This window comes from Somniosus microcephalus, chromosome 16 (assembly GCF_052327205.1).
Source record: "Somniosus microcephalus isolate GS21.2 chromosome 16, FLI_Smic_1.0, whole genome shotgun sequence".
Classification (NCBI taxonomy): domain Eukaryota; kingdom Metazoa; phylum Chordata; class Chondrichthyes; order Squaliformes; family Somniosidae; genus Somniosus; species Somniosus microcephalus.
The window spans coordinates 36,402,462-36,425,235 of NC_141002.1; the positions used below are offsets into that span (position 1 = coordinate 36,402,462).

General features: G+C 43.7%; 1 protein-coding gene across 2 annotated transcripts in view; it reads left to right on the forward strand.

The window, feature by feature from the left end:
- Positions 1–284: 284 nt before the first annotated feature.
- pnpla3 (patatin-like phospholipase domain containing 3) overlaps positions 285–22,774 on the forward strand; it is a 32,468-nt gene continuing 9,978 nt past the window's right edge. Inside the window, exons 1-4 of one of the 2 annotated variants that reach the window (XM_086008807.1) lie at positions 285–637; positions 9,986–10,218; positions 11,637–11,702; positions 20,664–20,873. In XM_086008807.1, coding sequence (XP_085864933.1) covers positions 451–637; positions 9,986–10,218; positions 11,637–11,702; positions 20,664–20,873 — 696 coding nt within the window. In that variant the 5' untranslated portion in view covers positions 285–450. Of the gene's footprint in view, positions 638–2,407; positions 2,515–9,985; positions 10,219–11,636; positions 11,703–20,663; positions 20,874–22,774 lie in introns of those variants that run through there. The other variant, XM_086008808.1, reaches the window with a different exon arrangement.

Sequence of the window (22,774 nt, forward strand, 5' to 3'; positions counted from 1 at the left end):
GACACATACGACGACCTTTTAGTCTGCAAAATGCATCAGTGTAATCAGTTGCACATGTTAAAAAATGTAGATGTAAAAAGCAGTCTGGAGATAATATGCATTGACACATTAATAATTTCATTAAAACTTCACCATTGGGGCAGCGGGAGGCAAATGAAAAGTTCTCCAGCAGCTAAATAGTTATCCATTAAGTGTCCTCGCAGCTGATTGGCCAGGAGCTGGCGTTGCTGTATTCTGCCTTTAAGTGGGCTCTTTTTCCGCGCACCCAATCCTTGCATTGTAAAAACAGCCCATGGGAAAACCCAGGACTAAAGCAATCGCCTCCAGTGAAAACCACTGTCATCGCGCTCGCTCCTGTTGATCGGAGCTCCCTTGAGTGTACTATTCAGAATATTCGAAATTCCCGGCAGGTTTTTCTTCTCTTATTGCGGCTCTGTCTCGTAGCCTGAGATGTTTGATCTGGAAGGCGGTTGGAACTTTTCTTTCGCCGGCTGCGGCTTCCTCGGTGTCTACCATATCGGGGTGGCGAGCTGTATCCAGGAACACGCTCCTTACCTAGCCCGGGACGCCAACAGGATCTACGGCGCGTCAGCCGGGGCGCTCACTGCCGCCGCCGTGGTTTGCGGGACACCGCTAGGTGAGTGACCAAACCTGGGAAGAGGGGGCACCATGAGAGCAAAGAATACCCAGTACAAGAACCCCAATATCGTGTCGCGGGCAGGGGGTATTACAATCCAAGGAGAAACCGGAAGAAAGTATTAGTCTATAGTGTATTTATAAAATGGGTACCTGTCAATTTTGGAAACATTTACTGTGAGATCTTCCTCCTTAATATCATCTGGAAAGAAGAAACCAAATCGGTGTACTTGTTGTGCTTGTAGAGTACTAAAGTGTGTCACCGGTGGATGTGCTTCTTCATTGCTATTGTTACTAATTAACTGTAATGTTTTAATCCAGCATGCAGTGTAACAATATCTGCAACAGAATATCTCATTTGAGTTCATCTGCAACCTGTTTAGAGCCTGAGTTGTTTAGTAGGGTCGGTGTTGTGACTAAGGATCCCAGATGCAAGTGCTTTGAGAAATTGGCTAACCTGCATCTATTGTCTGAATAGTTCTGAACTCTAAGTGTTTTGGATATGGGACAGAGAGTGGATGTGTTCAGTTTGTTTTGTGTATGTGTTTTAAGTGAATCGTGCGAGGATGGATTATCACTGCCGCTTCCTGTTATTTAGCAGCTCTGGTTGAAGGGATGCCAAATACACCCATTATCGCTAGCAAATATTGGAGAGGGTTACAGTACACGGAGAAGTTAGCGATTGTCCTCCAGAGAGAAACTCCAAATAGTGAGATCAATGCTTGTCCTCTTTCTGCCTCCCCATTTAATAAATGCCGCGTCCTTGCTGACTTACCGCACGTATTTTATATCTACATGTTTTAAACAAGTTGTGTGTTAGCCAGTCAGGTGCGACCAATGCGAGGTTTTAAAAGGTCTGATTCGGGGGGGAATTTGATACCAATCAGTGGCGTTACTTTCTGCTCCTCGCTGGGGTGGTGAAGTGATGGCATTGCTGCAGATCTCGGATCAGGGTGTGGGCTGAGTTTGAGCGGCTGGTTTTATTGGCGGCGGCTGTGTGGACTGACCGGGCTGGGCGGGTTTCCGTGTCCGCCTGGTCGACGCGGGGTTACTGCCGGCCATTGACCTACAATACACCCTGACCTCTGATCGTCATCGTCACAAACACACTTTGGGGTTTCCAAAAAAAAATCTAAATATCAATTAAATGTCATCATTTAAGTTGTAAAGTTACATTCCTCATGCAGTGTTCACTTCTTGAAAGCGATCTTATATATTTGAATAGTAAATGGGACTCCTTCATATTTGAAGGTCACCAAAAAAATGAGGGTGAACAAGTTATCCACTGCAGACACAAGTTAAGATTGGAAAGGAGGACAGTTTTGTCAAGTATTGCGAACAACAATGTAAGGTTGTCGCTTGCAGTTGAATCGAGCGATTTTTCGCTGTCTTGTTTGAAGAATTCGAACCTGAATCATGATTACATTTTTTTACAACGTTTATAAAAATCCCCTTTTATTGGGGGTGGGGGAAGGGGGTTTGAAAAGGAAGACAGTTAGGTACTTGCGAGGCTCTTTCCTGATTACCCCTGCCCCCATTCCCGAGCACATGATGGACTCTCTCCAGCGAAATTACAGCACTCGTGATTTTAAAATTAAATGAATCATTGGCTTCTGCCACTAATGACGTTTTTAAAATGAAATGCTGATTTCCCAGATTTAGTCTGGGTTCTAAGCTGAGTTTGGGAGCTCAGCTGGGCTGGCATTGCTGTTGGTCTCCGTGCCCTAGAATAGGAAAAGGACGAGCCAGTGTCCCACTCCTGATTTCAATAATGAGTCTGCAGAATGTCGAATTAGACCCCGATAGTAATTGCTGTCTTTGGGAGAGAAACGGATAAAATGGAAGGAGTAAACAAGAAGATGCACGGTGGGAACTATAGTGAGTGAGTGGGACCTCGGGGATATCGGGAATGGAAAGCAATTATTCATGTATTTTACAAAAAAATCTTGTTTTTAACTGTTGTCGCCAGTTTACATCAAGGACATATCTCTTCTAATTTCTGCCATGCCAACGTAACTTGAATTCCCTCAAGTCTATTTGTGCGTGCATTTTGGTTCCTGCTCCGGACCTGAGCCCATTACTTCTCTTGGTTCATCTCGAGCTCTTCTTTCCTGTCTCCTCCCCTTCCTGCCACCAGTCAGGCCATCATTCATTCCTCCACTCTCGGGTACTTTGACTCCCGATCCCTACCCAACTCACCACTACTCCTCTGCCTTCCTGCTCTTTTGCTTCAGTTTTTCTACGTTAAAGGTACTATATAAATGCAAATTGTTCTACTTTTATCTTTTTAACGTGGTATTTTGTAATGAAAATAATCATAAATAACTGGAGCATTTGTTTAGCAAAATCAGTATTTCAATTGGCTGCATTTAGATTTCAACAGCACATAGGAAAAGCAACTTTTGTCAAATATTGATCAAAAATTGGGAGCTGTGATGGAACAGTATTGATGGCATATTGCATGCACTAGACCATCTCCTCCTGACCATCCATTAAGTAAATGAGTCAAGGCCAATAATTCTGTTAGCCAAAAACCTATTAAATTGACACTGATAATTTTGGTGTACCAGGGCCGATGTAAGTAGAAAAAAATACTGTTCGCTCAATTCCACATTTAGACATGTTGTGCAGTGTACAGCAAGGTTTTTTTTAAAAATCACTGATTTGTAATACTGGCCTTTTGAAGTCTGTAATGGAAATAGTTCTTTGGGGCTTGGGCTGGAAAGCGCACTTTATCTCTACAGTCACTGCTACAATAGGCACTTGTTCATTAGGCAGCATTCCCACCATTTGATGCATATTCATTCAAATATAAAGGAGTTGAACTCCATGATTTTGATGTTCCCTGAAACATGATTTTTGTGGGTTTGAAGTTAGCATGGTAAACAAGTGTTTCTTTCTGTCATCCTTTAAATAAAGGTCCATGTATTTGCTGGTGTGTTTTTTTTAATAAAAGGGGGAGAATGCTGCTCAAATAATGTGGGTTTGCCAAGGAGTGTTTCTCTTTTTGGAGCCCCAGCACTAATATAAAACTGTCTTAGGATTGGTGATAGTGGTGCTACTCCAGGTGACCCAACCACTAGTAGAACTGGTTGACTGAACATCACAAAACCAGGAGGCCCTTGTTCTTGAACCCCAACTCTATGACCAACTGACAGAACTAAGATGATTTATCCAATACTTTAGAAAAGACTGAAGTGAAGGATAATCATCCCTTGTTCAAAAAAGGGTGTAACGATAAACCCAGCAACTACAGGCCAGTCAGTTTAACCTCGGTAGTGGGGAAGCTTTTAGAAACAATAATCAGGGACAAAATTAACAGTCATTTGGACAAGTGTGGATTAATTAAGGAAAGCCAGCACGGATTTGTTAAAGGCAAATCATGTTTAATCAACTTGATCAAGTTTGTTGATGAGGGCAGTGCAGTTGACGTGGTGCACATGGACTTCCAAAAGGCATTTGACAAAATGCCACATAATAGGCTTGCCAGCAAAGTTGAAGCCCATGGAATAAAAGGGACAGTAGCAGCATGGATACGAAATTGGCTAAGTGACAGGAAACGGAGTAGTGATGAACGGTTGTTTTTTGGACTGGAGGAAGATATACAGTGGTGTTCCCCAGGGGTCGGTTCTAGGACTACTGCTTTTCTTGATATATGTTAATGACTAGGATGTGGATATACAGGGCACAATTTCAAACTATGCAGATAAGACAAAACTTGGAAGTATAGTGAACAGTGAGGAGGATCGTGATGGGCTTCAAGAGGACATAGACAGGCTGGTGAAATGGGCGGACACGTGGCAGATGAAATTTAATGCAGAAAAGTGCGAAGTGATACATTTCGGTGGAAAGAATGAGGAGAGGAAATATAAACTAAAGGGTACAATCCTAAAGGGGGTGCATGAACAGAGTGACTTAGGGGTATATGTGCACAAATCGTTGTAGGTGTTGGGCAGGTTGAGAAAGCAGTTAAAAAAACCTTATGGGATCCTGGGCTTCATGAATAGAGGTATAGAGTTAAAAGCGTGGAAGTTATGATGAACCTGTATAAAACACTAATTTGGTCTCAACTGGAGTATTGTGTCCAATTCTGGGTACCGCACTTCAGGAAGGATGTGAAGGCCTTCGAGAGGGTGCAGAAAAGATTTACAAGAATGATTCCAGGGATGAGGGACTTCAGTTATGCGGATAGACTGCAGAAGCTGGGTTTGTTCTTTTTTTAGAGCAGAGAAGAGTGAGGAGATTTGATAGAGGTGCTCAAAATCATGAGGGGTCTAGACAGAGTAGATGGAGAAACTCCTCCCATTGGCAGAAGGGTCAAGAACTAGAGCACACAGATTTAAGGTGATTTCAAAAGAACCAAAGACAACATTAAAATATTTTTTACGCAGCGAGTGGTTATGATCTGGAATGTACTGCCCGAAAGGGTGGTGGAGGCAGACTCAATCACTGCTTTCAAAAGGGAGTTGGATAAGTACCTGAAGGAAAACATTTCCCAGGGCTACGGGATGAGCTGATGTGCTCTTGCAGAGAGCCGGCACGGGCTCAATGGGCCAAATGGCCGCCTTCCATGCTGTAACCATTCTATGATTCTAAGTATTGAAGAGAAATCGGTACAAAAGCGTGGCTGATCTGTGTCTGCACACAGTAGATCAAACGTTCTGTTCTGTAACACCGTTTACTCCAGGGCAAGTGTGCACAAGCAACTTAACTCAATTGAGTTTTATCACTTGGGAGTACCATTTATTAGTTGCCTTCAAGGATTTTTTTTTAAAAGTTAAAATAATGTCCTTTTTAACATAAAATAATTCCTATCTAATTTCAAGGTTGCAGCCAGTCCCATTTCATTATCTGATGAAAGAAAGGGTCTTTCTTCAAGATCGTTGCCTTTTTTTCTCTCCACATTCCTATTACAGTAGATGGAAGGTGCCTTATTAGAAATCAAGCTGCATTGCACCCTTTTGAGGATGTCAACTTTTAGCAACCGTGATCTCCAGAGGTTGGGGTCAAGGCTCAGTGGAGGAAGTTTAACTCTTCCTTTTGGTTCTTGCTGTATCTGACATGAGTTCTTGATGCTGACACTGGGTAGACAGGATCCTGAATTAGTTTAGCAAAAAATTCATAAGGAAAATATGAAGAGCAGAAAATGTACCATTTGGAAAACCTGTTTTCAGAAAAATTAATTGGTAAATGTGCTGAGTACAGGAAATTAAGAGCTTATTAGAAATTTACTTTTTGTACAGGCATTTTTTTTTACTTTGCCTGATGACACTGTTAACTAAAATGAATATGTTTAACTGCTTCTTGAGCTTATCGGACATATAAAACAATCAGCTCCCTCATTGTTTTAAATATACAATTCCTTGGCTCTAATGACCGCTGCGGTTTGTTATGCCTGGCTGCGACTGACCTAGAAACCTGTGCCAAGATCATTATAAATGTGCCATTTCAGACAAGGCAGCATTCATCAGGTGATTAGCCACCAGTGAACAAGCCTCTTGTGTGTGACTATTCCAAATAATTGGTGTTGCTTGTATGCCAGTTTTTCATATTTTGGGGGGAGGTTGGAGGAATAAAATAATTGTTGAGAAAATTAATCAAACCATCTGATATTTAATGGGCGCATTCGAAAGAGGACCTGCTCTATAGGCTGTTTATAAAAGATTTAGATTCATGGCCTGGCCTTTGGTAATGCTTCAGTTCAAGCTTGTTTGCTATAGTTGGTGGTGTGCTCAAAGTCAGTTGCTGTTGATGTTTTCAAAGCCAAGCCTCTGTTTGTGACGTTTGGGGGCTGAATTCCTAGAAAACATATGTACACTGGCAGTGAGCATATTAAACTGTAACTTTATAGTTGACTCTGCTATCGTCAGTCATCGTTCTGTTCTTACCATAATAACAACATTCTGGCAATAGTACTGAAGACTTGTGCTCCAGAACTAGCTGTGCCCCTAGCCAAGCTGTTCCAGTACAGCTACAACACTGGCATCTACCCGGCAATGTGGAAAATTGCCCAAGTATGTCCTGTCTACAAAAAGCAGGACAAATCCGACCCGGCCAATTACCGTCCCATCAGTCTACTCTCAATCATCAGCAAAGTGATGGAAGGTGTCGTCGACAGTGCTATCAAGCGGCACTTACTCAGCAATAACCTGCTAACTGACGCCCAGTTTGGGTTCCGCCAGGGCCACTCAGCTCCTGACCTCATTACAGCCTTGGTCCAAACATGGACAAAAGAGCTGAACTCAGGTGAGGTGAGAGTGACTGCCCTTGACATCAAGGCAGCATTCGATCAAGTGTGGCATCAAGGAGCCCTAGCAAAACTGAAGTCAATGGGAATCAAGGGGAAAACTCTCCATTGGTTGGAATCATACCTAGCACAAAGGAAGTTGGCTGTGGTTGTTGAAGGTCATTCATCTGAATCACATGACATCACTGCAGGAGTTCCTCAGGGCAGTGTCCTAGGCCCAACCATCTTCAGCTGTTTCATCAATGACCTTCCCTCCATCATAAGGTCAGAAGTGGGGATGTTTGCTGATTGCACACTGTTCAGTACCATTTGAGACTTGTCAGATACTGATGCAGTCTGTGTCCATATGCAGCAAGACCTGGACAACATTCAGACTTGGGCTGACAAGTGGCAAGTAACATTCGCACCACACAAGTGCCAGGCAATGACCATCTCCAACAAGTGAGACTCTAACCATCTCCCCTTGACATTCAATGGCATTACCATCGCTGAATCCCCCACTATCAACATCCTGGGGGTTACCATTGATCAGAAACTGAACTGGACCAGTCATATAAATACTGTGGCTACAAGAGCAGGCCAGGGGCTGGGAATTCTGCGGCGAGTGTCTCACCACCTGACTCCTCAAAGCCTTGCCACCATCTACAAGGCACAAGTCAGGAGTGTGATGGAATACTCTCCACTTGCCTGGATGAGTGCAGCTCCAACAACACTCAAGAAGCTCGACACCATTCAGGATAAAGCAGCCCGCTTGATTGGCACTCCATCCACCACCTTCAACATTCACTCCCTGCACCACCGGCGCACTGTGGCTGCAGTGTGTACCATCTACAAGATGCACTGCAGCAACTCGCCAAAACTCCTTCAACAGCACCTTCCAAACCCGCGACCTCTACTACTTAGAAGGACAAGGGCAGCAGACGCATGGGAACATCACCACCTACAAGTTCCCCTCCAAGCCACACACCATCCTGACTTGGACCTGTATCGCTGGGCCAAAATCCTGGAACTCCCTCCCTAACAGCATTGTGGGAACACTGTGGGGGTGTTGCTGGAGGGGGCTCTGGGTGTCTGAAGATTATTTTTTGATTAATCTGGGAGAAGCAGCTGCTGTTTATTTCACCCAAGTTTACTAGTAGGAGGCACTGACAGCCACGTTCAATTGTAATAGTGCCGTCTGAAAATTGATTTGAAATTCAAACATTAAGGGCAAGATTTTCCTTCTTAATCCTACCTGAATTTGGTGAGATTGTAATGGAAATGGCAGGCAAATGAGGTGAGGCCGACTGCTGTCTCTCCACGTGTATTTCCCTTTCCTACCCGCTGCATGTAAATGTTAGTTGGTTGGGGCCAGGCCTCCAGGCCCATTTCCTTTCCATCTGCCCCAGTTACCATATATCTCTGGTACTGCCTGCTGGAAGTTGGCAGTAGGCCTGCAATGGTGACTGTAAAGGTCCCAAAACTTTCTGATGGGGGGAGGGGGTCTGGTACAGGCTGCTGCTTCCTCCATTTTAGCCTGGACAACTACTTTTTGTAGGCCTCCGTCGCAGCCAAGACCTACCAATGCTGATGCAGGCCCTGTCACCTCTGTTTCACCACCTCTGGTGCTGCAGCGCTGGGGTTTTCCAGCCTCCAAGCGGCAGAGATCCCACCAGGAGCCTGCCCTGCATTACTAATGACCCCAACCAAGAGGGGGGGAAAAAAAAGTCAAGACCGAAGGGGTAAGTGGAAGTCCTGATTTGCTGTTTGTCTGCCCTATATCTTCCTCTTCACGTTGAGTGGGTTTGATTTAGAATCTGTGAAGAATGCACAAATCTGATACCACGGGGTATATAGAAAAAGCAGCAAATGTGTCCTGTTTGGTTTTTGTCTCCTGCTTATTGGCTCTGCACTTCCTCATGAGAAGGCTGTTGCCCTGCTGGCATTTTTGGGGTGCTAGTTTTCTCCCCTTCATCCCCTATGGATTGCTTTGGTGTTCCGATCTATTTCGGCTGTCATTAGTGCCTGTAATGTAAGAAAATGTATCCTTGAAGGAGAAACAAACTGATACAACTAGGGATTTTGTGATCTCTTCATAGTGATCAGCCAGCTTCCTCCAATATTAATGATCTGCACTTGGGTATACAGGGCACCATTTCAAAGTTTGCAGATGACACAAAACTCAGAAATGTAGTAAACAATGAGGAATGCAACAGACTTTAGGAGGACATAGACTGGTGAAATGGGCAGACACATGGCAAATGAAATTTAATGCAGAGATGTATAAAGTGATACATTTTTTGGTAGGAAGAATGAGGAGAGGCAGTATAAACCAAATTTTAAAGGGGTGCAGAAACAGAGACCTGGGCGGGGGGGGCGGTGGTGTACATAAATCTTTGAAGGAAGCAGGACAAGTTGATGAGGCTTTTTTTTAATGTGATCCTTAGCTTTAATAATAAAGGCAAGAGTACAAGAACAAGGAAGTTATGCTAAACCTTTATAAAACACTGGTTAGGCTTCAGCTGGAGTATTCAAATTTGGGAACCATACTCCAGGAAGGATGTCGAGGCCTTCGAGAGGGTGCAGAAGAGATTTACTAGAATGGTACCTGGGATGAGGGTCTTCAGTTATGTGGAGAAGCTGGGGTTGCTCTCCTTGGAGCAGAGAGGGTTAAGAGGAGATTTGATAGAGGTGTTCAAAATCATGAAGGGTTGTGATAAAGTAAATAAATAGGGAGAAACTGTTTTCCACTGACAGAATGGTTGGTAACCAGAGGATACCAATTTAAGGTGATTGGCAAAAAAACCAGAGGCAACATGAAGAATTGTTTTTCTACACAGCGAGTTGCTGTGATCTGGAATACACTGCCTGAAAGGTTGGTGAAAGCAGATTCAATAGTAATGTTCAAAAGGGAATTGGATAAATACTTCAAGGGGGGAAAAAGTGACCCAGCTATGGGGAAAAAGTAGGGGAGTGGGATTAATTGGGTAGCTCTTTCAAAGTGCTGGCACAGGCACGATGGGCTGAATGGCCTCTTTCTCTGCTGTATCATTCTTTGAACTGTTCTGTTTATTTGTACATTGATGACCTACATTTCTTTAATATGTTTTTTTATTTTCCAAGATACATGTTGTGCAGCTGTCATGGAAATAGCTAAAGAAGCAAGAAAAAGAAACCTGGGACCTCTGCACCCATCCTTCAACCTGGTAAAAATAATGAGAAATGGACTTTTCAGGAATCTTCCAGAAAATGCACACCAGCTAGCCACGGGCAGACTCTGCATTTCTCTTACCCGGGTACGTGATGGTGAGAATGTGCTGGTGTCTGAGTTCAACTCCAAGGAAGAACTTATCCAGGTAAGACTAGAAATCTCCTCTTAAAGAGTAGTTGTCCTTTACAGTGTGATACCTGCTCTATTTAGGCTGCTTGATGTACAGTCCTAACAGAGAGTTGACTTTCAAAGGGAAAGTTGCAGGAATGTATCTTGGGCAGATAGTCTGTGAATTGTTGAATTCCTCAGCACAAGGGGGGGCGGGGGCTGGGGGGGAAATGGATAGCTGAATGGTGACAAATTTTAAGAGTTCTTTGTGTGAAAGTTTCTGGCACCTTACACATTTGGCCTGAATTTGTGGTCGGAGGCTTCCCGCGGGTGGATACCTCCGACCGGCAATAAATCTACGCACCTACCTGATGATCCTGGATCCATGGAGACTTGCGCTCCTGGGCCTCTGCGTAGATGAATGTAGAGGCCCACGTATCTCTGGGGAGCAGGCAGTTCGCAAGTGCCCCTGGGATCACGTGGGCTGGCCCAACCAATGAAAGAAGGGATCCTCATTCATGTATCTACAGAATCCTCAAGCATGAATGGGGTACCCCAAAAAATAAATGTACACCAAATAAATTACATATTTAAAATGCCATTTAATTAAATATTTAAAACAAAAATGTAATTTTTTGAAAAATTTAAATGGGCTAAAAATAACTACCTTATTGCACAGGTTTTTTTAATGTTTAAATGATCGGGAAAAAAATTGTTTTTTAAACTCTTATGCTGGTAAAAGCAGTACCATGCGTAAGAATATCACGGGCATTTGCTGGGCAGAAGTTGTGCAAATAGCCCAACTCTCTGCCCGCGGATGCCCTTTTCCCGGATATGCATTGGATCTATCCAGAAGATCCTTGACTGACTGCAAGTTCCGGGTTTTCACGCATGCGCTTTGCACGCGAAAACCCGGAACTTGCGTGGCACTTGCGTGCCCCTACGGGCTGCAAATTACGGGCCATTGTTAGTAGTGCTGGAACTGAACCTTTGGTGACCTGATTTTGTTTTAAGGATGGTTATCTCCAATATAAACACATTCAAATACATTTCAGTACTTTTAATGTTGTTAAATATCAATTTCATGTGGAAATTTGACTTTCAAAAATTTTGTAGGGGAGCAAAAAATAACTTATCAGAATCTGAGACTGTTCGATCATTCTGATAGTTGGTGTCCCATTGGTCAAGTGTCCTTCCTCACCCCAATGGCTGCCCTTTGGAATTCTCAGGCAGGATGTATCGTGAGGATTGGTTGTGTCCAAATGATCAACTCAAACAATGCTGCACAAAGTAAAGAAACTTTCTTTCCCCTCGAGGCCCATCTATATTAATGTAGAACTGATCACTGCATTTTATACCACAACTAGTGTTGCTTTCTGATCTGTTTCTAACACTGAACAGTGCATTAAACTGTAGCTGTCCCACTCAGTTCTTTCCTCTGCTTATTCTCCTCAGGCTCTGATCTGTAGTGCCTTTGTCCCAATTTACTGTGGACTCATTCCACCATCTTTTCGAGGAGTGGTAAGTTTTTTAAGCTTTTGCAAATCTATGTCTTCAATTGTGAATTAAATGCTTATTTATTTTTAATCTGAAAAGGAGGGTAAAAGTTGACAAAGAAACATACATCAAATGGGGGTTGAATGTAGGTGAATTGAAATATCCAATTTAATGCTGGAGCCTTTAAGAATGCTTCATGGTGCAATTCCCAGTGAAAACTTTTAATGAAATAACCCATTAAAGGGCTTCTGATCTGCTGGCCCATGAATAAATGAAACTGGCACTTGTAGGTTTCCCAAGTGGGATAACAATATTTCTGGTTAGCCTATGTAGCAAAATTGTAAGTGTCTCCGAGTTCTTTTTGTTATTTCTGGTTAAAACCATAAACCGACCTAGAGGAATTCTTGCCTTTTGGTAGTTCCTCAGTCTCTAATTACTAATTGTACTATGGACTAGTGCTTCCCTATAGAAAATGGGAAGAATCAGATGGCAAGCAGCCATAGTATGCTCTTGCATAGGTCCCTTGAAGTATTAGAGTCCTCAGGGAGAAGATTGTGTGCCACTCTTGACTAACCATTGGTACTGAAGAATAGAAATCTCATTATTTTTGGAGAAAGAGGAAATTCCCAGTTTAGTGTCACCTAACCACTGCTATTTGATTTTTTGCATTTATTTTTCAACCTTGCTGATGGTCCACACTTGAGGAAATGTTTTTTTTAAAGTAAAGCCTTTGTTTCCACATACCCCCCCCCCCCCCCCCCCCCACCCCCCACTTGCCTATTGTGCTCTTACCAGTGTGATTTCAGTGACTGGCCCTCAATGTGTTCTCACTTCCAATACGGGACAAATCACTTTGTGAAATATTGTGTCTTTCTTGGGGGTGGTGGAGAAAGAGTAAGGAAGAGTGGTGGAGTTTGCACATTCTCCCCGTGTTTGCGTGGGTTTCCTCCGGGTGCTCCGGTTTCCTCCCACAGTCCAAAGATGTGCAGGTTAGGTTGATTGGCTATGATAAATTGACCCTTAGTGTTAGGGGGATTAAATACGTGGGGTTACGGGGATAGGGTGGGATATGTGTTGGTGTAGGGGTTACGGGGATCGGGTGGGATATGTGTCGGTGCAGGCTCGATGGGCTGAAATGGCCTCTATCTGCACTGTGGGGTTTCTGTGATTCTGTGGGAGTGTGAATAAGATTTTTAGTTTACAATAGTGCACAACAAATTCAATGAATTTACATAAAATGCTCTTGCAATTATAATCTCAAACTAGTCACTCTTGCCAGTGCTGTATTGCCATTGACCAGTAAAAGCTGAAACACTAGCTGATTACAAGAACATGAATATGCAAGAACCCACAAGTCACAAGCACAACAAAAGAGGTGCAAAATAACAACAGAAAATGCTGGAAAAACTCAGCAAGTCAGGCAACATCCGTGGAGAGAAATTTGAGTTGACGTTTCGGGTTTGACCCTTCTTCAAAACTGGAGAGAAAAGGAACTAGATCGAAGGCAGGGCTGCGATCGGACAAAAGAATAAAAGAACCAAAAGAAGTAAAAGAGATTAGAAGCTAGACGAGATGGTAATAGGCTGTGATTGGGTGTAAAGTGTACTAGCAGGGCAAAAGATAGCTGCCAGGTGTGAGAGAGAAACAAAAGGAAAGGGGGGGGGGGAAAAGGAAAGGAGTGGAAAAATATAAGTGAAAATGAAATAGGGGCCGAGGTTATGATCTGAAATTGTTGAACTCGATATTGAGACCGGAAGGCTGCAGACTGCCTAATCGGAAGATGAGGTGCTGTTCCTCGAGTTTACGTTGAGCTTCCGTGGAACAGTACAAGAGGCCAAGGACGGTGAGGTCCGAGTGGGAATGGAGCGGTGAATTGAAATGACAGGCGACCGGAAGCTCGGGGTCACCCTTACGGACTGAACGGAGGTGTTCCGCAAAGCGGTCACCCAATCTGCGTTTGGTCTCCCCAATGTAGAGGAGACCGCATCGTGAGCAGCGAATACAGTATACTAGATTGCGAGAAGTACAAGTAAATCGCTGTTTCACCTGGAAGGGGTGTTTGGGGCCCTGGACAGTGGGGAGGGGGGAGGTATAGGGGCAGGTGTTACATCTCCTCCGCTTGCACGGGAAGGTGCCAGGCGAAGGGGAAGGGCTGTTGGGGGTGATAGAGGAGTGGACTAGGGTGTCTCGGAGAGAGCGGTCCCTGCGGAATGCTGAAAGGGGAGGGGAAGATACGTTTGGTGGTGGGATCACTTTGGAGGTAGCGGAAATGCCGGAGGATGATCCGTTGAATGTGGAGGCTGGTGGGGTGAAAGGTGAGGACAAGGGGAACCCTATCGTGGTTCCGGGAGGGAGGGGCGGGGGTGAGGGCAGAGGTGCGGGAGATAGAACTGACACGGTCGAGGGCAGTGTCAACCACGGTACAAAGTACAGTTAAAAGGAACATTTTGTACCTCTTTATGCGTTTTTGTATGTTGACATTTTGCATGTTGACGTTTTTGCATGTTGACATTCTTGTAATCAGATAGTGTTTCAGCTCTGACCAATGACTGTGTTGGTAAGAGATGGATTAGGAGATTATCGTTGTAAGAGCAATTTACATAGGCTCTGTGATCTTTTGTAGGCTATGTGATCTTTTGTAGGCTATAAAGTTTGAGGGAGGCATTTTATTTAGTGTTTTCCCCCCCTCAAACTAATGTAAAGAACCTATTCTTCACAATCCTGCCTTTACAGAGAAACAGGTGATTGCTGAAAGCAGATTAAAAAACTTTTGTGAAGAATAACTCCAATTTGCATTGGCCCAGAATTTGCGGTGGGTAATGATGGCGACCTAACAACCTGTCATTACCCCTCTGAAATTGACCACAACTTCAGGATTTAGCACATGCGTGTCTAAATGCGGAAATCCTGAAGTTGCGGTCAGTCATTTAACTGCTCCAACATCGGCTGCACTGTGGTCTCTTTCTTTCCCTCTTCGGTGGCATAGTGGTTAGCACTGTTGCCTCACAGCGCCAGAGACCCGGGTTCGAATCCGGCCTCGGGCGACTGTCTGTGTGGAGTTTGCACATTCTCCCCGTGTTTGCGTGGGTTTTCTCCGGGTGCTCCGGTTTCCTCCCACAGTCCAAAGATGTGCGGGTTAGGTTGATTGGCTATGATAAATTGACCCTTAGTGTTAGGGGGATTAAATACGTGGGGTTACAAGGATATGTGTTGGTGTAGGGGTTACGGGGATCGGGTGGGATATGTGTCGGTGCAGGCTCGATGGGCCGAAATGGCCTCTATCTGCACTGTGGGGTTTCTGTGATTCTGTGATTCTCCCCCCCGTTCTCTTTCTCCCCCCCACCCCAAAGCCGGTAATCAGTGAAACGGACAAAAACTTGGGCTTTTCCACAGTAATATCGCTGTTAAATAACCCATTAAATGTTGAGCCTTGTTGAAATAGGTGTAACTGAGGTTTTAACAGCGTATTGACTGGTAAACAAACGTTCTGGCCCTGAAAAACTAACTTTTATACATGTCGAGTGTCAAATTTCTCATGATTTAAAAATTACAATTTAAAAAAAAAACTGAAATAGGAACAAACTTTTAAAAATTATTCAGTTTCTACCTTATCCCCAGTGAGAGCCCCAATCTTTATTTCGCTCTCTGTAAAATTTGAAAAAATTCCAAATAAAAGCAGCTTCTCATTTCCTGGTTCCCTGTCTGAGAATTCTGCAATGCGATTGGCTGCTTAGACAGCTTGTTGATGTCACAGCAGCATTGCACTAGGAATTCCCACTACAGCGCACTGAAATCAAATGAATGTTAACAAAGGCAAACCTCTCCCCACAGATTGTGAGATATCTCTCTCTGGGCAGCTTTCTTCAGGGTCAGCAGTGAGCGCCTTTGCATTGCCACTGACTGCAAATTACGGGCAATTATCTTCTAGAGTTAATGTCCTCAAAGCGAAAACAAGATAAAGCAAATTTTTGCTAAACTTTTTTAAAAGCCTGTACATTGTAGGTTGAAGAGAAGACTGATGGAGGTAAGGCGTTCCACATTTCTGTGATCCGTGGAAGAAATTAGTCAGAGTAGGAGATGGTGCCATGAGTTCTGATGTCAACAAATGAAAAATGTAGGGTCAGCAGGAGTGAGACATATAAGCATATAGGACAAGGTGCAATGCAAAGTTATTGATGTAATTGAGCTGACTCTATCTTGGAAATGGAACATACACATAAATGGGTGTAAAATCTAAATATACTTGGGTTTCTGTTTTGAATTTTCCGGTAGGAGCCTGCCTGAATCATGTAGCAGTCTCTTGATCACAGTGGTTGGATGGTGTGGTCAGTCGGACTATGCCACTGCTATCACCAGTCCGCATTATAGCAAGTTTCAATTCTTGGTCAAGCTCTGAGGAGGTGGTGCCGATTAGGGACTGGATGCGTCCTTTGAGTGCTGTGCTATCACTCCAGTAACTGGTTACTTAGCAGCATGGAAGGATGCCATGGAGCAGACCATAGGAGTAGGCCATTGAGCCCCTTGAGCCTGTTCCGCTCGGTCATAGAATGATATGGGATAGTAATAGCAAAGAAGGGAAAATGAAGGTGACTTGAGAGACAGCTATTTTGGGATCTTTCTCTTCCCACCCCTTCAGCAAAGTGCATTTTCTGCAACAGGACAGTAGCTTGGCTGAGAACCGTGACCCAAATGATGGTAAACATAGAAACATAAAAGATAGGAGCAGGAGTAGGCCATTCGGCCCTTCGAGCCTGCTCCGCCATTCAACGAGATCATGGCTGATCATCCAAACCCTAGCACCCGGTCCCTACACCGACAGCCATCCCACCCAAGCCCTATCCCTGTAACCCCACATATTTAATCCCCCCTAACACTAAGGGTCAATTTTTATCATGGCCAATCAACCTAATCCGCACATCTTTGGACTGTGGGAGGAAACCCACGCAAACACGGGGAGAATGTGCAAACTCCACACAGTCACCCGAGGCCAGATTTGAACCCGGGTCCCTGGCGCTGTGAGGCAACAGTGCTAACCACTATGCCACCGTGCCAGGTCCAGTCACAAGCGGTTCTTGAAACTGAAGCTGGCCTATGGGAGTAAGACACTGGCAGTGTGCTGGGTATTGTAAAATATCAGATTGTGAAGGTGAACAGTGAAAATGTTTGAACTAGATTTTTGTCCATTCCTGTTAAATAGGCAGAAACATCTAGCCCTGTCCGGAATGGACTTTGACTGTACCTAACAACAATTATATTTATGTATGAAAGCATTAAGGAGGCAGTTACTTTTTATTAACATAATTTAATCAAACATCCTATTAGCAAGCTGTAAGAAAGACAAAGGCAAAACTGTTCATAGTTAAACACATTTCTAGGATTAGATCCCAGGTTCTGCCTATGTATCTAGGCTAATCAGCAGCATTCAAAATGGTGCCCTTGGCTACAGCGTTTAATTTTTTTTTGTGGGTTAATGAAAGCTTTTTTTTTCCCCTTGTGAAAGATGTTGTAGTTTAAATTTTATATGAATTAAGGAAATAAAGTTCCAACTGCAATGGTAAATTGAGGTTCTGTGCAGGTCAAAGGCAAGGAAAATAATTAATCCTGGATTTAGTATGGATGGAGATAAGGAATTAAAAGAGAAGCTAGTTGTTGGGAATTGCAACAGGCCACCAAGTCAGTGAGGCTATGGATGCTGAACTGTACAATCTCATTAGGGAGGCATGTTTTGAGTGTGAACACAATTACCATGCGGGATTTTAACCTCCTCGGGAATTAACTGTAAGGACTACAATGGTATTAGTAGCAAAGATATTTACCTCCTGGACGTAGTCATGGACTGCTTTTTGACCCAGATGGTTAAGGAGCACACCCAGGGGTAAGTGATCCTGGAGATGGTTTTGTGAAACAAATCAAAGATTCCAGTGTTCAGCTCTATTCACAAGTCCCTTGATGAGGATGCAGCCCATGCCAGCCTACAGTAGGACCTGGATAACATGGAGGCTTGGATTGAAAAGTGACGGTAATATTTGCAGCACATAATTGCTAGGTAATGACTATTACAGACAAGAGAAAGTCCAGCCAGCTCCTTTTTGACCTTCAAGGCCACCACCATCGCCAAGTACCCCATCATCAACATCTTGGAGGCCCCCAGTGACCAGAAATTGAGCTGGAACAGCAGTATCAACACCCCAACAGCAAGAGCAAAGCAAAGGCTCGGTACTCTGTGACAAATGACTCATTTCCTGACTCTTTGTCCCTTTCCCACATCTATAAGTCTCAAGTCAGGGTTGTGATGGAATACTCACCACTCACTTGGATTGGTGCAGCCACAACAACTTGAAGCTTAACACCATTCAGGAGAGAGCAGTTCTTTTGATGCCCCTGACACTAGACTCAATATCCACCACCGGTTCACTGCGTTTGCAGTATGTACGATGTACAGGATGCAATGCAGTAATTCACCAATCCTGCTTCAACAGCATCTCCCTTCCCTGTGATTTTTACTTCCGAGAAGGACAAGAGCAACCAAGAGGAACACCAACCCCTCCAAGTTCCACATCATCCTGACTTGGATATATGTCGCTGGGTCAGAATTCTGCAATTCCGGACCTAACATAATTCTGAGTACCATCATCACAAGGACTCCAGCAATTCAAGAAGACGACCCACCATCATCTTGGGGCAACCATTGGGTGCGGAGAGATCTAGATAGATTGAGAAGTTGTGGTCAGAAATGACTAATTAAATTAGTGTTGAGAAGTGCAAAGTGATTAGAGGAGGAGAATTAACATTGAAACTACAAATGAAATGGTGTTCATTTCAAAGATATGGCACAGGAACAGTGCTTGCTGGTATTGATACCAATTGTACAGTGTAAAGCAGTGGCAAATAGGATCTTGGGTTGCTTAGCGCAGGGAATAAAACACAAATCATAGGATGTGATGGTGAGTATGTACAGGCCATTGGTTCATCCCTGTTATGTGCAATCACCATATTTATAAGAAGGAAATCATTGCACTGGAAAAGATGCAGCAATGCTGACAGCAGACACCTGAGCTACAAAGAGTACAGAAGCTGAGTTTTTCAGAGAAGATCGAGAGCATCTTATTGAATCATTAAAAATCCTTACTGTAATAATAAGTTGGACCTGTAGAAACTGTTTACCATCCCTTCTGAGAACAACAAGAGGACAAGGGATGAAGCTGAGTAGGGTGGGGGAAGTAAATAGACAGATCAGGTATAACCAATTCAGAGGATGGTGAATGTTTAGAATGGACTGCCCAGGGATCTGATCTAGTCTGAGAACACCAGCAACTTGAAGATAGACTTCATAGGTATGTGGTCAACAAATCATGGAGGGATATAGATAGTAAAATTTGTATTCTGTGTTTGAATTCTAGGGCTGACTAAATTTCCATTTAGCACATAATCGACATTAACCTTCCATCTGCCAAATGTCATAACTTTACATTTCCCTAGATTACAGCATTAATGGGGAAAACACTGACCAAGACAAATTAGGATAGGATTCCTGGGGTTAAATTAGATGGGTCCCTAATAACATCACACTAATGGTCTAGCAGTAGTCAAAAGGTAAATGGGGTGTTGAGTTGCATAAAAACAGCAATGAATGGTACGTCATCAGAAGCAATCCCACCATTGCATAAAGCATTGGGCAGGCCCCAACTGGAATGTTGCATACGTTTAACTCCTTCTAGAATAACCCCCTCCCCCCACTTTATCTGCTTAATTACCAGATCAATCTGTGACTTGTTTTCCCATAACGCCTTTCTCCATTTTGATACTTGGTCAGAAAGGATAGCTTTCACCTTCACTCGAGTTGGTTCCAAGGTTGGGAGGTGGAGGAGGGGACACAGCCTGCATACCTAAAGTCATAAAAAAACACACTACAGGAAACTCTCGATTTACTGGCACCTAAATAACCGGAAATCTCTGTTAACCAGCAAAATTCAGGAGTAGGTTCAGGTAAGTTTTACTTCATATTAGTGGCCGTTCCTGGATCTGTGGCCTTGTAACCAGGGTTCCTGCACCTGTTGCTATGCAACAGGGAAGCCTGGATCTGTGGCTGTGTACGGAGTTCTCGTACCTTTCACTATACCTCTCTGTAATCCGGATTTTTTGATAAACCGGCACCACGCCGGCCCCCTTGGTGCCGGATTTTAAAAAAGTGTTTCCTGTAGTTCTTTTTGCCTATTTAATGCAGGAAACGCTCCCATTTGTTGTTTAAAAAATGAATTTTGCACTGTATTAACTTCATATTCTACCCCCCTCAACCTCTGAGAAACAGAAGCCTTGTTTATTAGAACATTTTGAAACTGTAGTTCGTGCTCACTGGCAACTTTATTTGAGCAGTTCAGTACAGTAAGTAATGTGAAAGTTCTTGAACAATTGTTACTGGTGCTCTTTGCATTTTAAAAGAGTTTTAACTTTTTATTTTTCCCATGTCAATTCTTGTTTCAAAGAAGCACAAAAATGATTCTTACCAAAAACAGCACCAGATTAAGATGTACAGTCCCTTTTTTAAATGGTAAGAACTAATAATCTAATTGGGTGACTAGCCTGGTGTTATTGTGCTTACTGTATACAGGACAAGTTACCATGCAAGTTTGAAATCCAAAAACGTGCTGAATCGTCCTGGGTTTATAATTATCTTTGTTAATTTGGCTCCCTCACATGGGGCAGTCACTTCTTTATGCAAGTTTCCATTATTAGCACTCAATGTTTTAATCTCTCAACTTTTTTGTCTTCCCACTTAAAAGTTAATATTTTATCTTTTTTTAAACAGTAACTATTTTGCAATTGTGGCTTAGGAAGAAACTTTGGGTTTCAAAGCCAAAGCATGTACAGATCTGTAAACTGAAAGGAATTCTGAGATGGAACTGGAAGCTCCACCTCCCAGCTTTGATCTGAAAGCCATAGCCTTGAATTTAAAATTGACCCCCTTTCTATCTTTTTGTTTATTAGCGTTATGTGGATGGAGGGATCACCGACAACTTGCCTCAGTATAAATTGAAGAATACAATTACTGTGTCTCCGTTCTCTGGAGAAAGTGATATCTGTCCTCGAGACAACCCCACCAACTTCCATGAACTGCGAGTCACCAACACCAGCATCCAGTTCAGCCTGAATAACCTGTACCGACTGACCCGAGCACTTTTCCCTCCAGAACCAAAGGTAGATGGAACCTTTAGCTCATATCTGAAGCTTTAATTGAAATCTACAGTATTTCAGATTATTGACATATTTGGTTTACTAAATTTAAAATATTAGCTATTTGTTAGTGGACAGCAGGCACCTCAATGCACTGGAGAAGTACCATCAACGTTGCCTCCGCAAGATCCTGCAAATCCATTGGCAGGGTAGGCGCACCAACGTCTGTGTTCTCGCTCAGGCCAGCATCGAAGCTTTGACCACGCTCGATCAGCTCTGATGGACGGGTCACATCGTCCGCATGCCTGATACGAGACTCCCAAAACAAGCGCTCTACTCTGAGCTCCGACATGGCAAGAGCGCCCCAGGTGGGCAGAGGAAATGCTTCAAGGACACCCTCAAAGCCTCCTTGGGGTGGGGTGGGGTGGGGTGGGGGGGGGGAAATGCAACATCCCCACTTACACCTGGGAATCCCTGGCCCAAGACTGCTCAAAGTGGAAGAGAAGCATCCGGGAAGGCGCCGATCACCTAGAGTCTCTTCGCCGGGAGCAAGCGGAAGCCAAGCGCAGGCAGCGCAAACAGTGGAAAGAGAGCACATCAACCCAAGCACCCCACCCACCCACCCGCCCCTTCAACCACTGTCTGCCCCACCTGTGACAGAGACTGTAGGTCCCGCATGGACTCATTAGGTCACTTGTGAACTGATTTTTAGTGTGGAAGCAAGTCATCCTCGGTTCCGAGGGACTGCTGAAGAAGACGATGACTCACTTGCACATCTATTCAACAACAACAACAACCCCCGCTCAAAAAAAAAAGGAAGGACTCTGGCCTTTCTAGATTTGCCCACTTGTTTGGTTATCGAAAATCCTTCAGATGAATTATGTATTAAACACCATATTCAAACGTTATTCTGACTAATCTATCTTTGGGTGCATTCTTCCCGTCCACAAATCTTGCTTCCTGTTGTCACGATTTTGGGATCGTTTGGGTGGAGTGGGAGGAGGGCAAGATCGCACACTGGGAGGACGAAGCTTCCTTATTGGGGGTCCAGAGGGAAGTATTTTATTTTTAAAATTTGCCGTTTTGGGCCTCTTCTAGTCCCAATCTTCTTTCCAGCTGGGTTGGCCTGGCGGGAAACTCACTGCTGCTTCCCGCTGAGGCTGCCTACTTAAAAACTGCAGTTGGGTTCGACATGCATGTGTTTAAAAAAGGACCACGTGGTTTTGCAGGTATCCAAGCTGCCTGCTCAAGAAAGCAGATGAAAATTGGAACCTGTCGGCTCCCAGCAGCTCCAGGCAGGGAAGTAACTTGGGCGATTTTACCTGCTCCCCTACCTGGTTTCCACTGGGTGGGAGGTAGGGTTAAAATTGCCCCCCATTTCCTGCTCAATTTTACTTATCCAACTACCTCATGTATTTTCAGGCTCTGGCCACTAGATGGAGTCAGGTTCTGAAGTCTCTTCCCCAAATATAAAATTAACTTGTGTTCATCAACTAACCATGGGCAACGCCACAGCCAAATTATTTTTCAAATGTCTGGATTTGACATTGCACAAAAAATAAAATCCAATTCTGAAAACAGTTGCTTTCTTGCACCCTTTCAGACACCTGTCTCCCAGTTTTTGTGTGCATCCATCAAACTAATTTCTTAATGGCGTAAGAATAGAAATTGCAGGAAATACATAGTAGGTCCAAGAGAAAAGACAGGTTAATGTTTCAAGTATAGATCCTTCATCAGGACATTAATCTATATTTTCTCTTTTACAGTTGGTGCACTAGCGCTGCATTTTCTGTGTTTTTGTTTATTTCAAATTTGAAAGGTTTTTCTTCATTACATATGACCTTTCTATACTAAAATGTATTCTAGTTTAACTGAACAATGAAAACCACATGGCCAGCTTGTGTAAGTGCTCTGTTAGAACGTAT